This window comes from Girardinichthys multiradiatus, chromosome 13 (assembly GCF_021462225.1).
Source record: "Girardinichthys multiradiatus isolate DD_20200921_A chromosome 13, DD_fGirMul_XY1, whole genome shotgun sequence".
Taxonomy (NCBI): domain Eukaryota; kingdom Metazoa; phylum Chordata; class Actinopteri; order Cyprinodontiformes; family Goodeidae; genus Girardinichthys; species Girardinichthys multiradiatus.
In genome coordinates, this window is record NC_061806.1 from 6,085,381 (window position 1) to 6,105,014 (window position 19,634).

General features: G+C 40.4%; 1 protein-coding gene across 2 annotated transcripts in view; it reads right to left on the reverse strand.

The window, feature by feature from the left end:
- Positions 1–2,223: 2,223 nt before the first annotated feature.
- The window catches only part of atat1 (alpha tubulin acetyltransferase 1), an 85,738-nt gene continuing 68,327 nt past the window's right edge, over positions 2,224–19,634 (reverse strand). For both annotated transcript variants that reach the window (XM_047383999.1, XM_047383998.1), the window contains 4 exons: positions 17,356–17,569; positions 13,586–13,674; positions 10,643–10,697; positions 2,224–4,339 (listed from right to left, as the gene is read on the reverse strand). In XM_047383999.1, the coding sequence (XP_047239955.1) occupies positions 4,045–4,339; positions 10,643–10,697; positions 13,586–13,674; positions 17,356–17,569 (653 nt within the window). In that variant the 3' untranslated portion in view covers positions 2,224–4,044. The remainder of the gene's footprint in view (positions 4,340–10,642; positions 10,698–13,585; positions 13,675–17,355; positions 17,570–19,634) is intronic.

Genomic DNA, 19,634 nt, shown 5'->3' on the forward strand with positions numbered 1-19,634 from the left:
CACTGAAGACTGAGATGTCTTTTTAATTTTATTCCAATTCAGGGCTCATACAAAGTCTGCACATTACTAGATCTTATTACAAATAGGTAAATAGGTCAAAAAGACAACACAACTAACATCTTCAGTTAAACATTCGTAGGTCATTGTTAGAGTTGAATCAAGGTTGTGTATCTTTTTAGAGTATTGGGGGTGCTAAAACATGAATGAGCATACTAATGTTAGTGCTGCAAAAGTGGTTAGATTGTAAAAATGGAAATGTTAGATAATGAAATAATGTGCAAGTAACAAAAAACTAAAACGTGTGCTAGTGCTTCTATGTATATACACACTAAATCTTACTGAAGTTTCTCCTCTAAAGAGCTAAATTGCTCCTTTTTTTCTGGTTTCTTGTTGGCTGCAGCACAGCCTCCGGAGAATCTAGAAGAAATATCCACCAAGCTGTTTTCTTGCAGTCAGTTGAACATGACCTGAATGTTCTGCAGTTCTGTTTCTAATCATTAAGCCCTCTTTGAGCAGCTCTATGGTCCGATGAGCACTGCCTGGGTTTCCTCCTCTGCTTACTGAAAAGGAAAAACAAGCCAAGCAGGAATGAGCTCTATGGTGAAAAGGTCAGTGTTTTGTGAGCCACTCAAAATAGAAACTTGAGAAACCTGAAAATTTCTACTCAGACTAGAAATTCAATTCAGTTGTATTTATATAGTGCCAATTCACAACGCATGTTGTTTTAAGACACTTTACAAAGTCAATTCAATCGATTCATACAGATTTCAGGTCGGATGCATACATTCTAATTGATCCTAACTATCAAACAATGCAGTCGGATTCAGATTTTTTATTCAAATGGGTTAAAAAAAAATTCCATCTAAGGAAACCCAGCAGATTGCATCCTGTCAGTGACTTGCAGCATTCACTCCTCCTGGATGAGCATGTAGAGACAGTGGACAGTCATTGGCGTTGACTTTGCAGCAATCCCTCATACTGAGCATGCATGTAGCAACAGTGGAGAGGAAAAACTCCCTTTTAACAGGAAGAAACTTCCAGCAGAACCAGGCTCAGTGTGAGCGGCCATCTGCCACGACCGACTGGGGGTTTGAGAGAACAGAGCAGACATAAAAAAAAGAACACAGAAGCACTGATTCAGGAGTACTTTCTATGGGAAGGAAAAGTAAATTTTTAATGGTTATAGCTCCTTTAGAGGCTTCATCTAGGAGAGAAAGACAGCTAAGCAGATGAACTCTGAGCCAGTTTTCAAGCCTAAAGTATGAAAGAGAGCACATATAGTTAGTCACAGTAGAAGCTCAGCCAGTATCTATGTCTAGGAGAGACAGGGTGAAATGGACCATCAGAAGAAGGTGAGCATTAAGTTGGCAGCAGCAGCTTGGTCAATGTCCCCCCTCCGGGAAGGTGCCACAGCTAAACACAGAGCCAGGTCAGATGTAGCTTCTAAAAATAGAAAAACAGGAGAGAACATAAAGTTAAAAGCTGAAATAACAGCAAATAATGCAAAATTGGAGAGTAGTATGAGAATGTAGCAGAGAGAGTGAAAGTGGTCATTATGTCCTCCAGCAGCCTAAGCCTATTGCAGCATAACTACAGAGATAGCTCAGGATAACCTAAGCCACTCTAACTATAAGCTTTATCAAAAAGGAAAGTTTTAAGCCTAGCCTTAAAAGTAGACAAGGTGTCTGCCTCACGGACTAAAACTGGGAGCTGGTTCCACAGGAGAGGAGCTTGATAACTAAAGGATCTGCCTCCCGTTCTACTTCTAGGGACTCTAGGAACCACCAGTAAACCTGCAGTCTGAGAACGAAGTGCTCTGTTAGGAACATATGGAACAATCAGATCCCTGATGTATGATGGAGCTAGATCATTAAGGGCTTTATATGTGAGGAGGAGAATTTTAAATTCTATTCTGGATTTAACAGGGAGCCAGTGAAGGGAAGCTAAAATAGGAGAAATATGATCTCTCTTTTTAACTTTCATCAGAACTCTTGCTGCAGCATTTTGGATCAGCTGAAGGCTTTTAACTACATTTTGTGGACATCCTAATAGTAAAGAATTACAATAGTCCAGGGCTCTTGCTCACGAGTGAGGGGAGAATGGAGCGGGAGATCGACACCAATGCGTGTGTCACATTGGTGCGGCTGCCGCAGTAATAGGGACGCTATGCCGGTCCGTTGTGGTGAAGAGAGAACTGAGCCGAAAAGCGAAGCTCTTGATTTACCGGTCAGTCTACGTTCCTACCCTCAACTATGGCCATGAACTTTGGGTCATGACCGAAAGAACGAGATCCCGGATACAAGCGGCTGAAATGAGCTTCCTCCGTAATGTGGCCGGGCACTCCCTTAGCGATAGGGTGAGAGGAGCTCACTCGGAGTAGAGCCGCTGCTCCTCCAAATCGAGAGGAGCCAGTTGAGGTGGCTCGGGCATCTATACCGGATGCCTCCTGGACGCCTTCCTCGGGAGGTGTTCCAGGGACCTCCCACTGGGTGGAGGCCCAGGGGACCACCCAGAACACGCTGGAGGGACTATGTCTCTGGGCTGGCCTGGGAGCGCTGTGGGCTCCCCCCGGAGGAGCTGGAGGAGGTGTCTGGGGAGAGGGACGTCTGGATGTCTCTACTGACTCTGAAGCGTGAAGCGGAAGACTACGAGTACATTTAAAGTCATCCAAGTTTCGGTTCTGTTTCAAAGAAAGTTTACACCAAACATGTAATAAAACTATGGAGTGAGCATCTATGATCCTGTGAACGAAAAATTTTCATAACAAAGAAGAAGCTGTTGATGCTGATTCATTTCTGAGGATGAAGTTGGTCTGATGTGCATTTTTAATTTTCATATCAGTCTCTGATCTCAGTCAATCATGACATTGCATTATTTCTATATTCTAGTTAAACTTTTGTCTGCAGCAACTATTATCTTTGTTTTCTTCAGGTAGTTTCTGTTGTTCTTATTAGCCCATTTACAAGCGTTACTCTACATCCTATAAGCGCACCAGCTTATTTGCTCCATCTCCTTTAAACCCTAAAGAAAACAGTGCCCCTGTCCACATTAAGGGCTTCTCAGATCAAGCAGTGTTGGTGTAGTATTTTGACTTATCTGTTGATTCCAGGCAGATGATAGTATTTAAGAATGACATGTTCTTATGTGAATGGTAGTGGCTTTTTTAATTGTTTTTGACAGGTCAGAATAACATTAATCCTAACAACCCCAGCAGAATGAGTCAACATAAAGAAATGTGTTAGTGATGAATTACAAGTATAAACACACAGATGTTGACAGTAGATAAGCAGCAGTTCCTCATACTTAGAAAGTCAAGTTACAGGGTGAGTTAACCCAGAACACAAAGGATAGTTGCCAAGATGGTGCTGCTGACAATTAAAACAGGTTTGGCTTAGGTTAACTGACAGTTCCTCACGTTTCACTGGAAGAATGCGGTTAGGGTTTGGTATTCTTTCTTCAACACGTTTTGTAAAGATGGTAAGAGGGTCAGTGGGTATGTGCCGCAGCTGACTTATGTAAAGACAACTTTTTTGCCAATTGTTTACAAATAATCCATCAACTGAATAGGTACTACCACAACTATGTACATAAGAATTGGGAAAAAACTCTAAAATAACTAAAGAAAGATGCCTAAATTACTGATTCCAAAGCATAGTAAGGAGAAAGTTATTGTAGGGTTTCTCTGTGGCCCTGACAGCAGCTGTTCCCCCAAAGGCAGCCTTCAAACAGTAGTTGATGTGGTACTAGATTGACCCAAATGACTTTCATTGATGTTTTTCCCTCATTGTCTCAGCTGACCTGAAGCTGCAATTACAAAAAAATGACTGAAGCATTTTGCTTCAGTGAAACTGAATTAACCTTTGAATTTGAAGAAAAACCTTTCAATCTTTACAGCCTGGCATCACAGGGTGGCTGTTGAGTTGTCTCAGATTGTTAATTGCAATCCACACTCAACAGAGTAAAACTTTGGTTTGGACCGGTCTGCTTGACATAATATGGCTACTGCATTATTCTGTTCAATGAGCTAGATGAACTGGTTCCTGATCACCATGGACGGGTACTTCTGTATTTCTGTTTCTGCTTCACCCACTGTCCAGCGGAGTAGTTCTCTCCCACAGTCCATGACCAATCTGGCTGTTTTCTGGCATTTTTTTTCTCCAACAGAGGTTTCTGGTTGCTTTCAGATGAGCTTCGTTTATCGTCCAACACTTTGGTCTCCTCTTCAGTTGCCTGGGATTCAGCAGCTGAATCCAGGTGCCCCTTTATGCCATCTATGGTAGTCAGGCTATAAATGTGACCACTCAGAGGTTCAAGCTGAGGTGGTAGGCCAGGCTGGGAGCTGGTTAACAGAGAGACAATACTGTGTCAGTAAGAGTAAAAATAGGGCAGAAGAAAAACAAGTAAGCTGTTTAAATATTTCTTTCCACCTGCTAACTTGAAGTAAAAAACTGCCACCGCATGACAGTTGCTAAAATTACTTTTTTTACTTTTATAAAACCTTAATAAAATGACAGGGAAAATGTAATGAATGCTCATTTAAGCTCTCAGCCAGCTGAAGGGATGTGTTAGTGTCTGTCCTTAAAGGCAGGCCAAGACATGCCAAGTTAGACATAAACATTCCTCACAGAGCTTGAGCTGTAATTTTACATTGTTTCTAGCTCTTTATCATGAGTATGGAGCTCCACAGATGCAGATATGTCTGCAGGGTCATTATGCTGTAACCGGTGTGGCCCTACTAATTATTAAAATTTTCACATTCCTCGAAATACTGGGCGAGGAGGAGGAGTAGCAACCATCTTTAAGTCTGATTTATTGATTAGTCCCAGACCAATTGATAGCTACAACTCTTTTGAATATTTAACCCTTAGTTTTCCTCATCCAAATTCCAAAGCACTAAAACCACTTCTGTTTGTTGTTTTGTACCATCCACCAGGTCCTTACTCTCAATTTTTAGATCAGTTTTTAGACCTTTTATCTGATTTAGTGTTAAATACAGATAAGGTTATTATAGTGGGAGATTTTAACATTCATGTTGACACTGAAAGTGATAGCCTAAATATAGCGTTTAATGCTATCTTAGACTCCGTTGGCTTTGCTCAAAACATTAACAAACCTACCCACCTTTGTCTTCATTCCCTGGACCTTGTGCTGACATATGGCATTGAGTGTAAAGACATAACAATATTTTCTCATAACCCTGTCCTGTCTGACCATTTCTTAATAACCTTTGAGTTTAATTTAACAGTACTCCACACCTGAAAGAAAATTTCATTATAGTAGATCATTATCAGACAATGCTGTAACAACCTTTAAAGAATCTGTTCCACTTTTGATTTCCTCATTATCACAGAAAATCACAGTGGAGGGCAATCATTTTTTTTCTTCCCCTTCACAAACTGATTTTCTTGTTCATAGTGTTACTTCATCATTGCGTGGTGCATTAGACAATGCAGCCCCCTTGAAAAGAAGGTAATTATTCATAGTAGTCTAGCTCCCTGGTTTAATTCAGAGCTGCGTACTTTAAAGCACAATGTTAGAAAATTGGAGAGAAAATGGTGCTTTACACACCTAGAGTATCCCTACTTAATCTGGAAAAATAGCCTACTGTTGTATAAAAAGACACTTGGGCAAACCAGAACAGCTTATTTCTCATCATTAATAGAAGAGAACAAGAGTAATCCTAGGTTTCTCTTTAGTACAGTTGCTAAACTTACACAGAGTCATAGCTCTGTTGAGCCATCCATTACCTTAGCTCTCAGCAGTCATGACTTTATGGGTTTCTTTTTATATAAAATTAATTCTATTAAAAATAAAATCATTGACATACTCCCGAAGATGATTACTTCATCCTCAGCAAGTGAGACAACATTGCAAGTAACTGTAGAACCTGATCTGTGTTTGGACTGTTTTGATCCTGTGGAGCTTCCTGAGTTATCAGAAATATTAGCTTCATCTAAACTTGTATGTTAGACCGTATCCCAACCAAATTATTTAAGGAAGTGTTCCCTCTGATTACCAGCCCCTTTTTAGATATGATTAATCTATCCTTAGTAAATAGAAATGTACCACAAGCTTTTAAGGTAGCTGTAATTAAACCTTGACTTAAGAAACCTTCGCTTGATCAAGATGATTTAATAAATTACAGACCTATATCCAATCTTCCGTTTTTATCTAAACGTTTTGAGAAAATAGTTGCTAATCAAATGTGTGAGCATTTACACAGTAATGATCTGTTTAAAGAGTTTCAGTCAGGCTTCAGAGCTCATCATAGCACTGAAACAGCTCTGCTGAAAGTCACTAATGAAATTCTTCTAGCTTCAAATAATGGACTTGTGTCCGTACTGGTTCTGTTAGATCTCAGTGCTGCATTTGATACAGTCGATCATAATATTCTCTTAGAAAGGCTGGAATATGCTGTAAGGATCAGGGGAGCCGAGAGACATAGTCCCCCTCCAGCGTGTTCTGGGCGGTCCCCTGGGCCTCCACCCGGTGGGAGGTGCCTGGAAAACCTCCCGAGGAAGGCGTCCAGGAGGCATCCGGTATAGATGCCCGAGCCATTTCAACCAGCGCTAGGCTGGTTTAAATCTTATTTGTCTGACAGATTCCAGTTTGTTCATGTAAATGATAAATCATCTTCAAACTCCAGGGTTAATTGTGTAGTACCACAGGGTTCAGTACTTGGGCCAATTCTCTTTACTATATACAGGGGTTGGACAATGAAACTGAAACACCTGGTTTTAGACCACAATAATTTATTAGTATGGTGTAGGGCCTCCTTTTGCGGCCAATACAGCGTCAGTTCGTCTTGGGAATGATATATACAAGTCCTGCACAGTGGTCAGAGGGATTTTAAGCCATTCTTCTTGCAGGATAGTGGCCAGGTCACTACGTGATACTGGTGGAGGAAAACGTTTCCTGACTCGCTCCTCCAAAACACCCCAAGTGGCTCAATAATATTTAGATCTGGTGACTGTGCAGGCCATGGGAGATGTTCAACTTCACTTTCATGTTCATCAAACCAATCTTTCACTAGTCTTGCTGTGTGTATTGGTGCACCGCCTTCAGGATACAATATTTGATCCATTGGATGTACATGATCCTCAAGAATGGTTCAGTAGTCCTTGGCAGTGATGCGCCCATCTAGCACAAGTATTGGGCCAAGGGAATGCCATGATATGGCAGCCCAAACCATCACTGATCCACCCCCATGCTTCACTTTGGGCATGCAACAGTCTGGGTGGTACGCTGCTTTGGGGCTTCTCCACACCGTAACTCTCCCGGATGTGGGGAAAACAGTAAAGGTGGACTCATCAGAAAACAATACATGTTTCACATGGTCCGCAGCCCAAGATTTGCGCTCCTTGCACCATTGAAACCGACGTTTGGCATTGGCATGAGTGACCAAAGGTTTGGCTATAGCAGCCTGGCCGTGTATATTGACCCTGTGGAGCTCCCGACGGACAGTTCTGGTGGAAACAGTAGGGTTGAGGTGCAAATTTAATTCTGCTGTGATTTGGGCAGCTGTGGTTTTATGTTTTTTGGATACAATCCGGGTTAGCACCCGAGCATCCCTTTCAGACAGCTTCCTCTTGCGTCCACAGTTAATCCTGTTGGATGTGGTTCGTCCTTCTTGGTGGTATGCTGACATTACCCTGGATACCGTGGCTCTTGATACATCACAAAGACTTGTGGTCTTGGTCACAGATGCGACAGCAAGACGTGCACCAACAATTTGTCCTCTTTTGAACTCTGGTATGTCACCCATAATGTTGTGTGCATTTCAATATTTTGAGCAAAACCGTGCTCTTACCCTGCTAATTGAACCTTCACACTGTGCTCTTACTGGTGCAATGTGCAATCAATGAAGACTGGCTACCAGGCTGGTCCAATTTAGCCTTGAAACCTCCCACACTAAAATGACAGGTGTTTCAGTTTCATTGTCCAACCCTTGTATGTTGCACCAGAATCAACTTATTAAGATTAATGTACAGCAAATTGTAATTTCATTCAGTTACTTTTTACCCAGAAGCATTTTAAAGCTAGCAAATGAAAATATAAAATATACATAAGACCAACTGAAAAAGCTCGACTTTCAGTTTCATTGTCCAACCCCCGTATATATGCTTCCAGTAGGTAAAATTATCAGGCACCATAGAATAAAGTTTCACTGTTACGCTGATGATACTCAGCTTTACTTATCCATAAATGCTGATGAGCCCAACCAGTTAGACTACAAGCATGTACTGATGACATAATAACTTGGATTACTTTAAATTTTCTGCTTCTAAATTCAGACAAGACAGAAGTTGTCAACTTTGGACCGGAGTCTTTGAAACAGAAACCGCTTAGTCAATCACTTAACCTGGATGGCATTAAATTGACCTCCGGTAATAAAGTAAAAAACCTTGGTGTTATTTTTGACCAGGGCATGTCATTTAAATCCCATATTAAACACGTTTCTAGGATTTTCTTCTTTCACCTCCGGAACATTGCAAAAAGTAGAAATATCCTATCCAGGAGTGACGCTAAAAAACTAGTTCATGCATTTGTTACTTCAAGACTGGACTACTGTAATTCTTTACTATCAGGATGTCCACAAAATGCAGTTAAAAGCCTTCAGCTGATTCAAAATGCTGCAGCAAGACTTCTGATGAAAATTAAAAAGAGAGATCATATTTCTCTTATTTTAGTTTCCCTTCATTGGCTCCAGAACAGAAGCCCTTAATTATCTAGCTCCATCATACATCAGATATCTGATTGTTCCATATATTCTTAACAGAGCACTTCGTTCTCAGACTGCAGGTTTACTGGTGGTTCCTAGAGTCTCTAGAAGTAGAATGGGAGGCAGATCCTTTAGTTATCAGGCTCCTCTCCTATGGAACCAGCTCCTGGTTTTGGTCCGTGAGGCAGACACCCTGTCTACTTTTAAGGCTAGGCTTAAAACTTTCCTTTTTGATAAAGCTTATAGTTAGAGTGGCTTAGGTTATCCTGAGCTAGCTCTGTAGTTATGCTGCTATAGGTTTAGGCTGCTGCAGGACATAATGATCACTTTCACTCTCTCCGCTACATTCTCATACTACTACGTGACTACTACGTATTTCAGCTTTTAACTTTATGTTTTCTCTCTTTTTCCTTTGTAGAAGCTACACCTGGCCTGACTCTGTGTCTACCTGTGACACCGTCCTGGAGGGGGGCATCGTCCAAGCTTCTGCTGGCAACAACTTAATGCTCACCTTCTACCGATGGTACACTTGGCCCTGTCTTTCAGTGTTTAACTCCGTCTCTCTCCTAGACATAGCTACTGACTGAGCTTTTACTGTAACTAACTCTGTGTTCTTTTTCATACTCTAACCTTGAAAACTGGCTCAGAGTTTATCTGTTTTTTCTTCCTAGATGAAACGCCTAAAGGAGCTACATCCATTAAAAATGTAACTTTTCCCTCCCATAGAAAGTACTCCTGAATCAGTGCTTCTGTGTTGTTTTTCCTTCTCTGCTCTGTTCTCTCAAACCCCCAGTCGGTTGTGGCAGATGGCCGCTCACACTAAGCCTGGTTCTGCTGGAAGTTTCTTCCTGTTAAAATTGAGTTTTTCCTCTCCACTGTCGCTACATGCATGTTCAGTATGAGGGATTGCTGCAAAGTCAACGCCAGTGATTGTCCACTGTCTCTACATGCTCATCCAGGAGTGACTGCTACAAGTTACTGACTCAATGCAATCTGCTGGGTTTCCTTAGACAGAAAAACCTTTTATCCAGTTTGAATAAATACCTGAATCTGACTGCACTGTTCAATGGTTAGGATTAATTGTAATGTATGTACCTGACTTGAAATCTGAATGATTCAATTGAATTAACTTAGCCCATTTTACAGTTACCCACCTTTCACACAATGCAAACAACACTCTCCAATTATTTTTACCTCTGCCTTCCTCCCTCCCTGCTGGACGGAGTAAGGGGGAGTCAGATTTAGCCTAAACCGGCTCAGTTACGGTTGAGGTGCAAACACACCCTCCATTTCTGCTACCTGTTTGACCCCTTCCCTTTTCCAATGGTTATAATCAGTCTGACAGAGAGAGGGACCCCCAATCCTTGTGGTTTTTAGTATAACAATGACCACCAGTGGGCTCTACATGGACAAAGTTTATCAGTGTATCATTTTACTTAGTACCCCTACACATAGCCCATTCTAAAATGGCCAAACTCTAACACTCAGTAGTTTAATCTAAAACCTGTACCATTCTCAACCCTTTGTGAAGTGCCTTGAGACAACATGTGTTATGAATTGGTGCTACATAAATAAAACTGAATTGAATTGGCCAGCAAGGTGATGGCAGCCCTAGGTCAGCTGCCAGCAAAAGACCCGAATTCATAATTTACTCTTTGTGTAATAGGGAGGGTCAAAAGCACAGCTTAACACTCTTCGTCTGCATACCTAACTTTATGTGTAAAAGCCCATACTTATTTAACTTTTTGCAAATCCAGTCTTTTTTCTCTTTTTCCTTTTTTAGCCACATACACTTTTCCTTCACACAGGGTTAGTCAATCAACCTAATTTACTGTCTTAACATAGCTTGTCCCAAACTGAACAGTCAAAGCTTTAAAGTGCAGTAAATGCCTGCTATGTGGCGTGTGAATACTTGCCAACCTGTGTTCGTCTTTGCAGCCCAGTACACATGTCTGATCTCCCATTGGTCTCAGGCCTAGGAGGCAGAAGGTATTTACACATCAGATGTAGAGCATGACTGAATAGCTGTAAACCATCAAACAGGAGAACTACACAAATAAAAACTACTACAATTCAACAGAAAATATTAATTGCAAAACCACCTCACACGCTCCTGATCTAAATCTAAAGGCCAAGAAAAATGTCACAAGTACTCACATTTCACACTGCTGGATTGTAACCAGACTGTTTTCTATTTTTTAATAAACAGGATCAAGAGGCGAAAAAAACAGTGTAAATTTAGTGTTGAGGCATGCTTAATGAAAGTGATTCCAGAGGACTGGTGGGACCATTGCTCTATATAATGATAATAATCGATTTTATTTGTACTGCACTTTACATGATCTCAAAATCAAAGAATGTCATGATAACTAATAAATATATATATATATATATATATATATATATATATATATACATGGATTGTGGTGCCCTCAAAGTGTCTGGGAGGGCATTCCACAGACGAGGAGCTGCAGCACAGGGATTATGTCCCCGATGCTTAATCTGGTTCTGGATATTTGAAGCTGGTCTACATGGAGCAGAGGGAGCATGTCGTGCTTTGTGTGGTGAGTAGTTCTTTGAGGTAAGGGGAGGCATTTTCATACAGTCACTGAGTGATGACAGCAATTTTGTATTTAATCCTGGCAGAGATGGGAAGCCAGTGAAGTGAATGAAGAACGGCTGTAATATGTTTATATTTTCAAACTTGTCAGGAGCCTAGCTGCAGAGTTTTGTACCAATTTGAGCCTCTAAGGACCCTTGCTAGAGATTTCAAGGAGCAGTACAGCACAATAGTCCAGTCTGGAGGAGACAAAGGCATGGATCACCTTTTTTCCATCAGGTTGCGTGAGAGTGGAGCAAAGTACTGCAATGTTATGAAGGTGATGGAAGGAGAAAGGAAAGGAGCGAGGAAAAGTGGGGAGTAAGTTGACTATGTGTCCACAATTAACTTCAGGAAAAGCGGTCAGTCTTCATCTTCTGGTCTTCTTGGCAAAAAGGAAAAATATGATCTGACCATCAAAGTCGACTTGGGATGAAACACGGTAGCGGTTCGACTCCTCGAACCTCCGTGTTCTTAGTTACGTGTTAAGCTCACGTCTTCGATCGGCAAAGTGAAATTTCTGGCCTTCTCATTCCAGAAACCTCAGTTAGGAATTATTTGTTGTCCAACGAGAGAGAATAAATGAACTCCGCAAGGACCTCTTCTATTGAAGTGGCGCGCTTCAGTTGCTAGTCTGGTCTCCAGCAGAAGGCAGCGTGTTCAACATGGATGCCTCCATATATAGCGCCCTGTGACGTCAGACTTGGGGCGTGTCATATCAGCCGCAATGTCCTGGATACAAAATGGCCAAAAGCACCAGGAGGCCTGGTGTCTGTGCCAGTAGTCCAATATTCAGCAACAAGTGGTCCAACAAGAGGGATAGCTTTCTCAGACTCCTGAGAAAACGTCTCCTGTAGGATCTCCTTGTCATTCTATTACTGTTGGAAGCCACCAGGACCATCCAGATCAAAACTGTTCTTGCCAGAGAATAAAACTCTTTCCATCTTTCAGTGTCCCAAGTTTAGGGCGCACAGCCTTGTAGCGTGGGAGGAGGCGTGGCTTGTAAAGGCATTTTTTAGTTCTTTATGCACCTCACTTGCAGGTGCAATCTTATGCTTATTGGGCTGTAGTCAGCAGTGAGGACCCGTAAACTTGGGATGTGCCTACAACTTCACAAACGGCTTGTTGTATCCTCCAGCTTAGTACAGATGAAGATTTTTCAGGGCCACCACATTTGTTTCTCATATAACCCTCCGGATCATTTGAAAAATTTTAAATAAATGTCTTGCTGCATCCAAGCTCTGCAGCGAAGGTACCTTGCTAGAGGTTCAACTATTATACCACGTTCAAAAATAGAAAGCGCCATTGCCTTTTGTTAATGAAAGTGTGAATACTTGACAGAAAAGAACATTAAAGCCAGATTTAGACTTTTTATAGTTATGGTCTTAAAAGTCTTAAATACAGTTTTTAATAATTTGCATAATTTTTATGTCTCCTGCTTTTTCTCTCTGTATTTTGAAGGATCTACTTACAACCTGTTTATGATTCACTAGCATGAAATGTGAACTGTTGTAATTTCTTTCCCTGGTTTAAGGATTTTATCCTGATTATAAAGCAGAACCAATAAATGCACTAAAAAGCTTAACAAAATGTAATCAATACTAAATACAGGAATCATGAATGCAGAATTATTGTAGGCAACCATAAAATAATAATAAACATTTAAATTGAAATGCTGTCTTCCCAGAAAACATGCTGCTACCTGGATTTTCAGGTTTCAGCAGTTTCAGTGTTGATACTTCACCATGTGATTTTATTAAGATTTGTTATTTTCCAGTTTGAGAGCCAATCCGTTTTTGACTCTCTGGGTTGCCAGATGTACCGAGGCTAAAATCTCTCTGGGCAAAACAGGGATTCTGCTGTTAAGAAAGCAGGCAGCAGATGTGGAGCAGGTCTTGTTTTTACCCCATCAAGTTTTTTACTTGATGGGGTAAAACTCCTGTTTGTGTCTTAAACATTTCATAAATGGAAGTGTCATTCAAGTGACAACTTCCGTTCTGTTTGAGGGGTGGCGATTTTTTGATGTGATTTTTACAAACACATGAAATGTGACTGAGAACCATGAAGTGCAAAGTCTTCTACAAAGGCAGATAAACGTAATGTTGCCAGTTGTGCAAGTGAACAAGATCTCATAACACCTACAGTACTATTATTTGATTTGAACCACATTTTCTTTATCCTGAAAACTTTGATCAAATGATTAAAAAATTTTCTGTAAGTCAACTGTCTATATCTAAAATTTCAAATTGCTACTAAAACCTTACCTGACAAGTTTCTGTCCAGCAGTCCACCAGCTCTGATCTCCATGTGCCGACTGTACAGGTTGGATCTGGCAACTAGACCTTTTTGGCTACTGGAGAAAAAGTGCACAGAAACTACTGATACAAACAGAACATAAATGATGACAGAAGGCCAGGAAAAGAGAGGGATGCCAGTAATGAGAAAAAAAAGCCAAACCAAACTAAAAAAGACAAGAGGATAAAAATTCTACAACTAAAATGTATAAATTTGAAAAAAATACTTTCATGGTTAAAAAATAAGTTCAGGCAATGATATAAAAAGGATGCATTCTGCAGATATTCCCTCTACATTCCCCACTTAATTTTTCAGAAGTGTTTGATTACTCTTATAATTTGCCCTATGTTGAAGAGAGGCTGTACCTTCTCCAGGCAGAAAGGGTACATGGCAGAGTGGGGATGTTGGAATCCTCCCTCAGCTGTCAGGGCAGGGTTCTGATATTTTTAAATAAACCAAACAACAGCTTTTCTATCGATCTCATGAATGGTAGATTTTGTGCAAAAAATATAATCTCTGCAAAAAAATCAACACAACATTCTGTTGTTGGACTTCTGTACTGGAACTGGGTTGTGGAACATGTTTGACCATAGAATGCTCCATAGGTACTTCATACCAGGTCACCTTGGACCAAAGATTTATTACTGATTTTGTAATTGTGTCATCAGACTAGTGGCACTACGTCTCGAACATGTTCGGCTAAATTCGTCCTCAGACGCTTGAAAGCCCAGACCATTTTGGAGCGGTTTCGGTTGACATGCTCCTTCAATGTTGCATAGATGGACGCAACAATACTTGGGTTGTGACCTGATTGGTGGTCTCAATATTTCAGAAAGGTGGTTAAATAGTGTGTTCCCACTATAACCTAATCATAACTTTCATGGAAAGGATTTCTCTGCCCAGCCAAGGGGCCAAATGGTGTCTGGTTTGGGGTCTCTCGTTTGGGCACTGGGGTCTGGTTTTAAGACTCTCCTTTTCACAGATGAAGTGGTCTTGTGCCACTGTAGGTCTCTAGCCAAGACCTACAGCGTGCATTTGGGCGGTTCACAGCCGAGTGCAAAGCGGCGTTTAAGAAGATGTTCCCTGGATGCCGAGTGCAAAGCGGCGTTTAAGAGGATGTTCCCTGGACGCCTCCCTCAGGAGGTGTTCCAGGCCCGTCCAACGGGAGGGGGACAGCCCAGGACACACTGGATGGACTATGTCTCTCGGCTGGCCTGGGAACACTTCAAGCTTCCCCAAGAGGAGCCAGAGGAGGTGTCTGTGGAGAGGGAAGTCTGGGTGTCTTTGCTGAGACTGCTGCCCCTGTGACCCGGTCCCTGATAAGTGGAAGACAATGAGTACGTGTACATGTTTTTGTGGATCTGAAAAGGCTTTATGACTTTGCCCCTGATGAATATTTCAGATGAGCTGCAGAAATTCAGGGTGCAGCGGATGCTTTTACCCTAAGCAGCAACTGTTAATGCTTGGCACAAAGTCAAGCTTGCTCCCTGGATTGTACTTTTTCCAGGGGCGACCTTTCTCACTGGTCGTGTTTGTGATGTATATGGACAGGGACTGAAGGAGCAGTCACAGGGAAGAGTGTGCTTAGATTTAAATCCTCATGGTCAGATAATAACCAGATGTCTGTGGAACATAAAATAAGGGAGCAGAAAAATTTGCTCCCAAGCTTTTAAAAATGGATTAGCAGTTGCTCCACTTGCTCCATTGTTCAGGTTCCTCTGGGCAACATCCACTGTGAAGAGAACCAGAAGCTGCCTTCTGAACTTGCTACCTGGGCAAGATGATACTCAACAAGCAGATGGCAACATGGAAGGACAAAAAGAAGCTGCAATCTGAAAAAAGGGTTTTATTTCATTGATACAAGTTCAGGTGCACGAGACCTAAAGACAAATGTCAATTTAAGAGTTTAATAGGTTTTTTAAAAAAAGACATGTAGCACTAAATTAAGAAATGAAAGCTATATTGGAACTTGTCATTCTTTCAAGGTGTGAGTCTAATCCTAATACTAAAACCAATAGCTTCCCTATTCCAAATCAGGGAAAATATGTTTTTATCAAGCTAAGACAGTGCAGCCATTGTTAAAAACGAAGGTCAGTTCCAGGGTGTCAATTAAAATTCAGCTGAGATCTGCTGAGGGAACTATAGATGAATTACCAGACAAAAATGGAAAAAATAGTATTAAAAAGAACAATTTAGGTAGAATGGGTGAACCAAAAATGATGTAGGAGAAAAAGAGAGAAAAAGACAATATTACTAAGCAGTCATTAATAAGGACAAAGAAAATGAAACATATGATCTGTCTCATTGCAGATCTGCAGAATTGACTAGTGAATAAACAAATAGATTAAAGGGAGGAATTATTACTGCCTTCAAATCCAAATGCCTAGCTTTTTTTTACACTCGGTTATCTAGGTCCCTATAACCATCTATTGGTAACTCCAACAACATTTAACAAAGAAGACGGTGCCTCTGTTTATCTTTACACTTTTTTTCCAGCATTGAGGCTTCTTTACAAACATATATTGCCAATCACGTCTCTCACCATGGGATTAAAAGCCCATTCCATAGCAAGAACCGTTTTATACCCGGCAACTTTTTTTGTGAGTACTGGGCTTTGGTTATTAGTGAGATATGGCAGAATGAATAGGCAACTTAAATGTCTGGTAGATGGGGTGGAACAGCCATGATTTCTTTTCATGTCAGGACGAGTCTATCCTGTTTATTATAGTATATCATTGTGGAGCAATAATTCACCGTAAAGGAATGATTAAACTACACCTCCCAGCATTCATTGCATACGTACTGACCTTACTCTTGTTGCCATGCCAGGTACATCTCCTTATGAGTGATTTATTAACTTGTTGGCAAATTAACGTTTTCCTTCTGTTCCCCTTCAAAGAAGAAATTTAACAAACTTTAAGGTCCAGCTGTATGCGCGTCCAGCAGATATTCTTATGGCCAGAAAACAGCTTTTTAAGCAGCTTTTTTTAAGCTAGTTTGTAATGCCAGTTAGAGCTCTCTGGCACGAGAAGACAGACTTATTTTTTTTGCACTAGTTATAGTTCCAGACGGAACGGCGATGATCCTGCTCACAAGTAGACATTCTTCATGTAAGGCTTGTGTGTCAGGGCAGAGATAGAAACGTAGGTTAAAAACATGACAACCCAGGATCATTATTGTGTTATTTTTGATCCTCTGCAGCTTTGGCTGATCACTGAACATCAACCTGATGTTTAAACAATAAGCTTGTGCGCTTATTTTGTCATTTAGATGTTTTGTTTTATTGTTCGTTAATTATTTTATACAATGGTCAGTTGTCAACATTTAGAACCTGTGTGCTATGGTTCTTATTTTGATTTTATTATTATTGGTCTTATTGCCATTTTAGATTTGTTTCCGGTTGTTTCTGAAACAATATCAGTACTATATGTGAATGAGATCAGCCATATTAATATGTCAATATAGTAATGAGATTCACTTGATTACATTTAACAATTTGTTTTAAAATACTTTATTTTACAAATACGATTTGGTTCATGTTCACTTAGCTGGGAAGTTTTAAGTACTAAAATATAAACATTATTTATTTCATTTCAAACTTCTTGAGCTGACTTTAGCACTATTTCATGAGCCAGGAAAACTACTTGCATATATCTAAATAAAGTAGACTAAATATGTAGACTATATATGAATTTTCATCATAGATGATGTGGCATGGTCTAAATGTGTCAGCTCTTACTTGCTACGTCTTGTCCTGCAGCAGTTGATGAGAGGTGATCGTGGGCTCTGCTCACTGTTGTCTCCGGGTAAAGATGAATGTGTGACACAAGGAAGCACCCTGCTGGGGGAGTTTCCCACACTAGGAGAGGGCGAGCACTGGGAAGATGCTGACCGCTGAGGGGAGTGAGGAGGAGCAAATGGCCAAGGAAGAGTCCTCTGCTCTTGGTGTACCACTAGGACAAAATCATTACAGTCATTTTAAAGTTTAACTAATTTATAATTTAATGGTTATGGAGAACTTGGAAGAAAAGAGTGAAATGAAATGAGTAACAGGTTACACTATATAAATGATCTAAACTCAAGTGTGAAAAAAACAAAAACAAAGGACTTCTACACATTTACTGTTCATGGAAATAATTTAAAAAATCCAAAAAGCTATGTGTGATAAACAAACAACATTGTTGCAGCTTTCATTGATTTTAGCGGGCAAATGCAAATGCAGCAACACATGCTTATGAGCATAAACAACAAATACTACTTAATACCTAACACATGCTTATCAGCATAAACACCAAATACTACTTAATACCGCATTACCCCTCCACCACTGTGACAAGCACAGTGGGGGAAGGGTGATGATGTTTAGCAGCAACAGGACCTGGGCACCATGCAGTCACTGAGTCATAGGTGGATTCAATAACTGGAGACTGGTTTGAAATGGATCATCAGTAGGATAATGATACCAAACACAGAAAAATAAAGCTGTTGTGGTGGTCCAGTTAAAGTCCAGAACCCAACAGTACTGAAATGCTGTGGCGGGACCTTAAGACAGCTGTAAAGAAATAAGTGCCTGCAACGCAAACCTTAATGACCTGAAGCCTCGTTGAAAAAAAAGCATTAGGCCAAAATTCTTCCACACCAAGGTAAGAGACGGATCAAATCAAAGTTAGTGCTGCTGAAAGGTTGTTCCACAAGGTTCTGCATCATAGGGTAGATTGATTAATTTACTAGAATGCTCTTCTTTAGCTTCTCATCATCCTAGAACAACACAAACAGATTACCTTCCAGTTTGTTAGTTTGTTTTGATCAAAATGTAGTTTTTATTTAGTCTATTTTACAAAGTTTCAGTTGTAATGTGTATGCTTCAAACTAAGTCATAACTAAGTCTTACTTGTGATCTTTCAGACATTCTATACTCTGATCTCCTTTTTAAATCCTGTAAATAAATGAGACCTGTAAGAGTTGTCATCATTGTAACACAGCTTTAATAAATATAACACAAAGATAAAACAGATTTAAAGGATTTAAATCCTCTCCTTGAACCGCCACCTTAACGTGGTGGAGGGGTTTGAGTGCTGGAATGATCCTAGAGGCTATGTTGTCTGGGGCATAAATGCCCATGGTAGGGTCTCCCATGGCAAACAGGCTCTAGGTGACCGGTATGGCAAAGAGCCATCACCCTATTAAGACAGTGTCTCGCCCACGGCCAAAATTGAATAGGTTACAAAATAATCTAAAAGGAGGAAATCAGGAAAATCTCATAAAAATAAACACAACTCAGACCGAAACAAAAAATAAAACAATTAAATGTGGCTTAAGATATCTCTCTTTAAAGACATTGCTAGTTAGTGCCCTGATTTGTGACAATCAGATTGATTTATTTTGCCTCACAGAAACCTGGCTGCAGCAAGAGGATTATGTTACTATAAATGAGTCAACTCCTACTAATTATTTAAATTTTAACATTCCTCGAATTACTGGGCGAGGAAGAGGAGTAGCAACCATCTTTCAGTCGGATTTATTGATTAGTCCCAGACCAATCAATAGCTACAACTCTTTTGAATATTTAATCCTTAGTTTTCCTCATCCAAATGGCAAAGCACAAAAACCTCTTCTGTTTGTTGTTTTGTACCGTCCACCAGGCCCTTACTCTCAATTTTTAGATTAGTTTTCAGACGTTTTATCTGATTTAGTGTGAAATACAGATAAAGTTATTATAGTGGGGGATTTTAACATTCATGTTGACGCTGAAAGTGATAGCCTAAATATAGCGTTTAATGCTATCTTAGACTCAATTGGCTTTGCTCAAAACATTAACAAACCTACCCACCTTTGTCTTAATTCTCTGGACCTTGTGCTGACATATGGCATTGAGTGTAAAGACATATTTTCTCATAACCCTGTCCTGTCTGACCATTTCTTAATAACCTTTGAGTTTAATTTGACTGAGTACTCCACACCTGAAAGAAAATTTCATTATAGTAGATCATTATCAGGCGATGCTGTAAAAACCTTTAA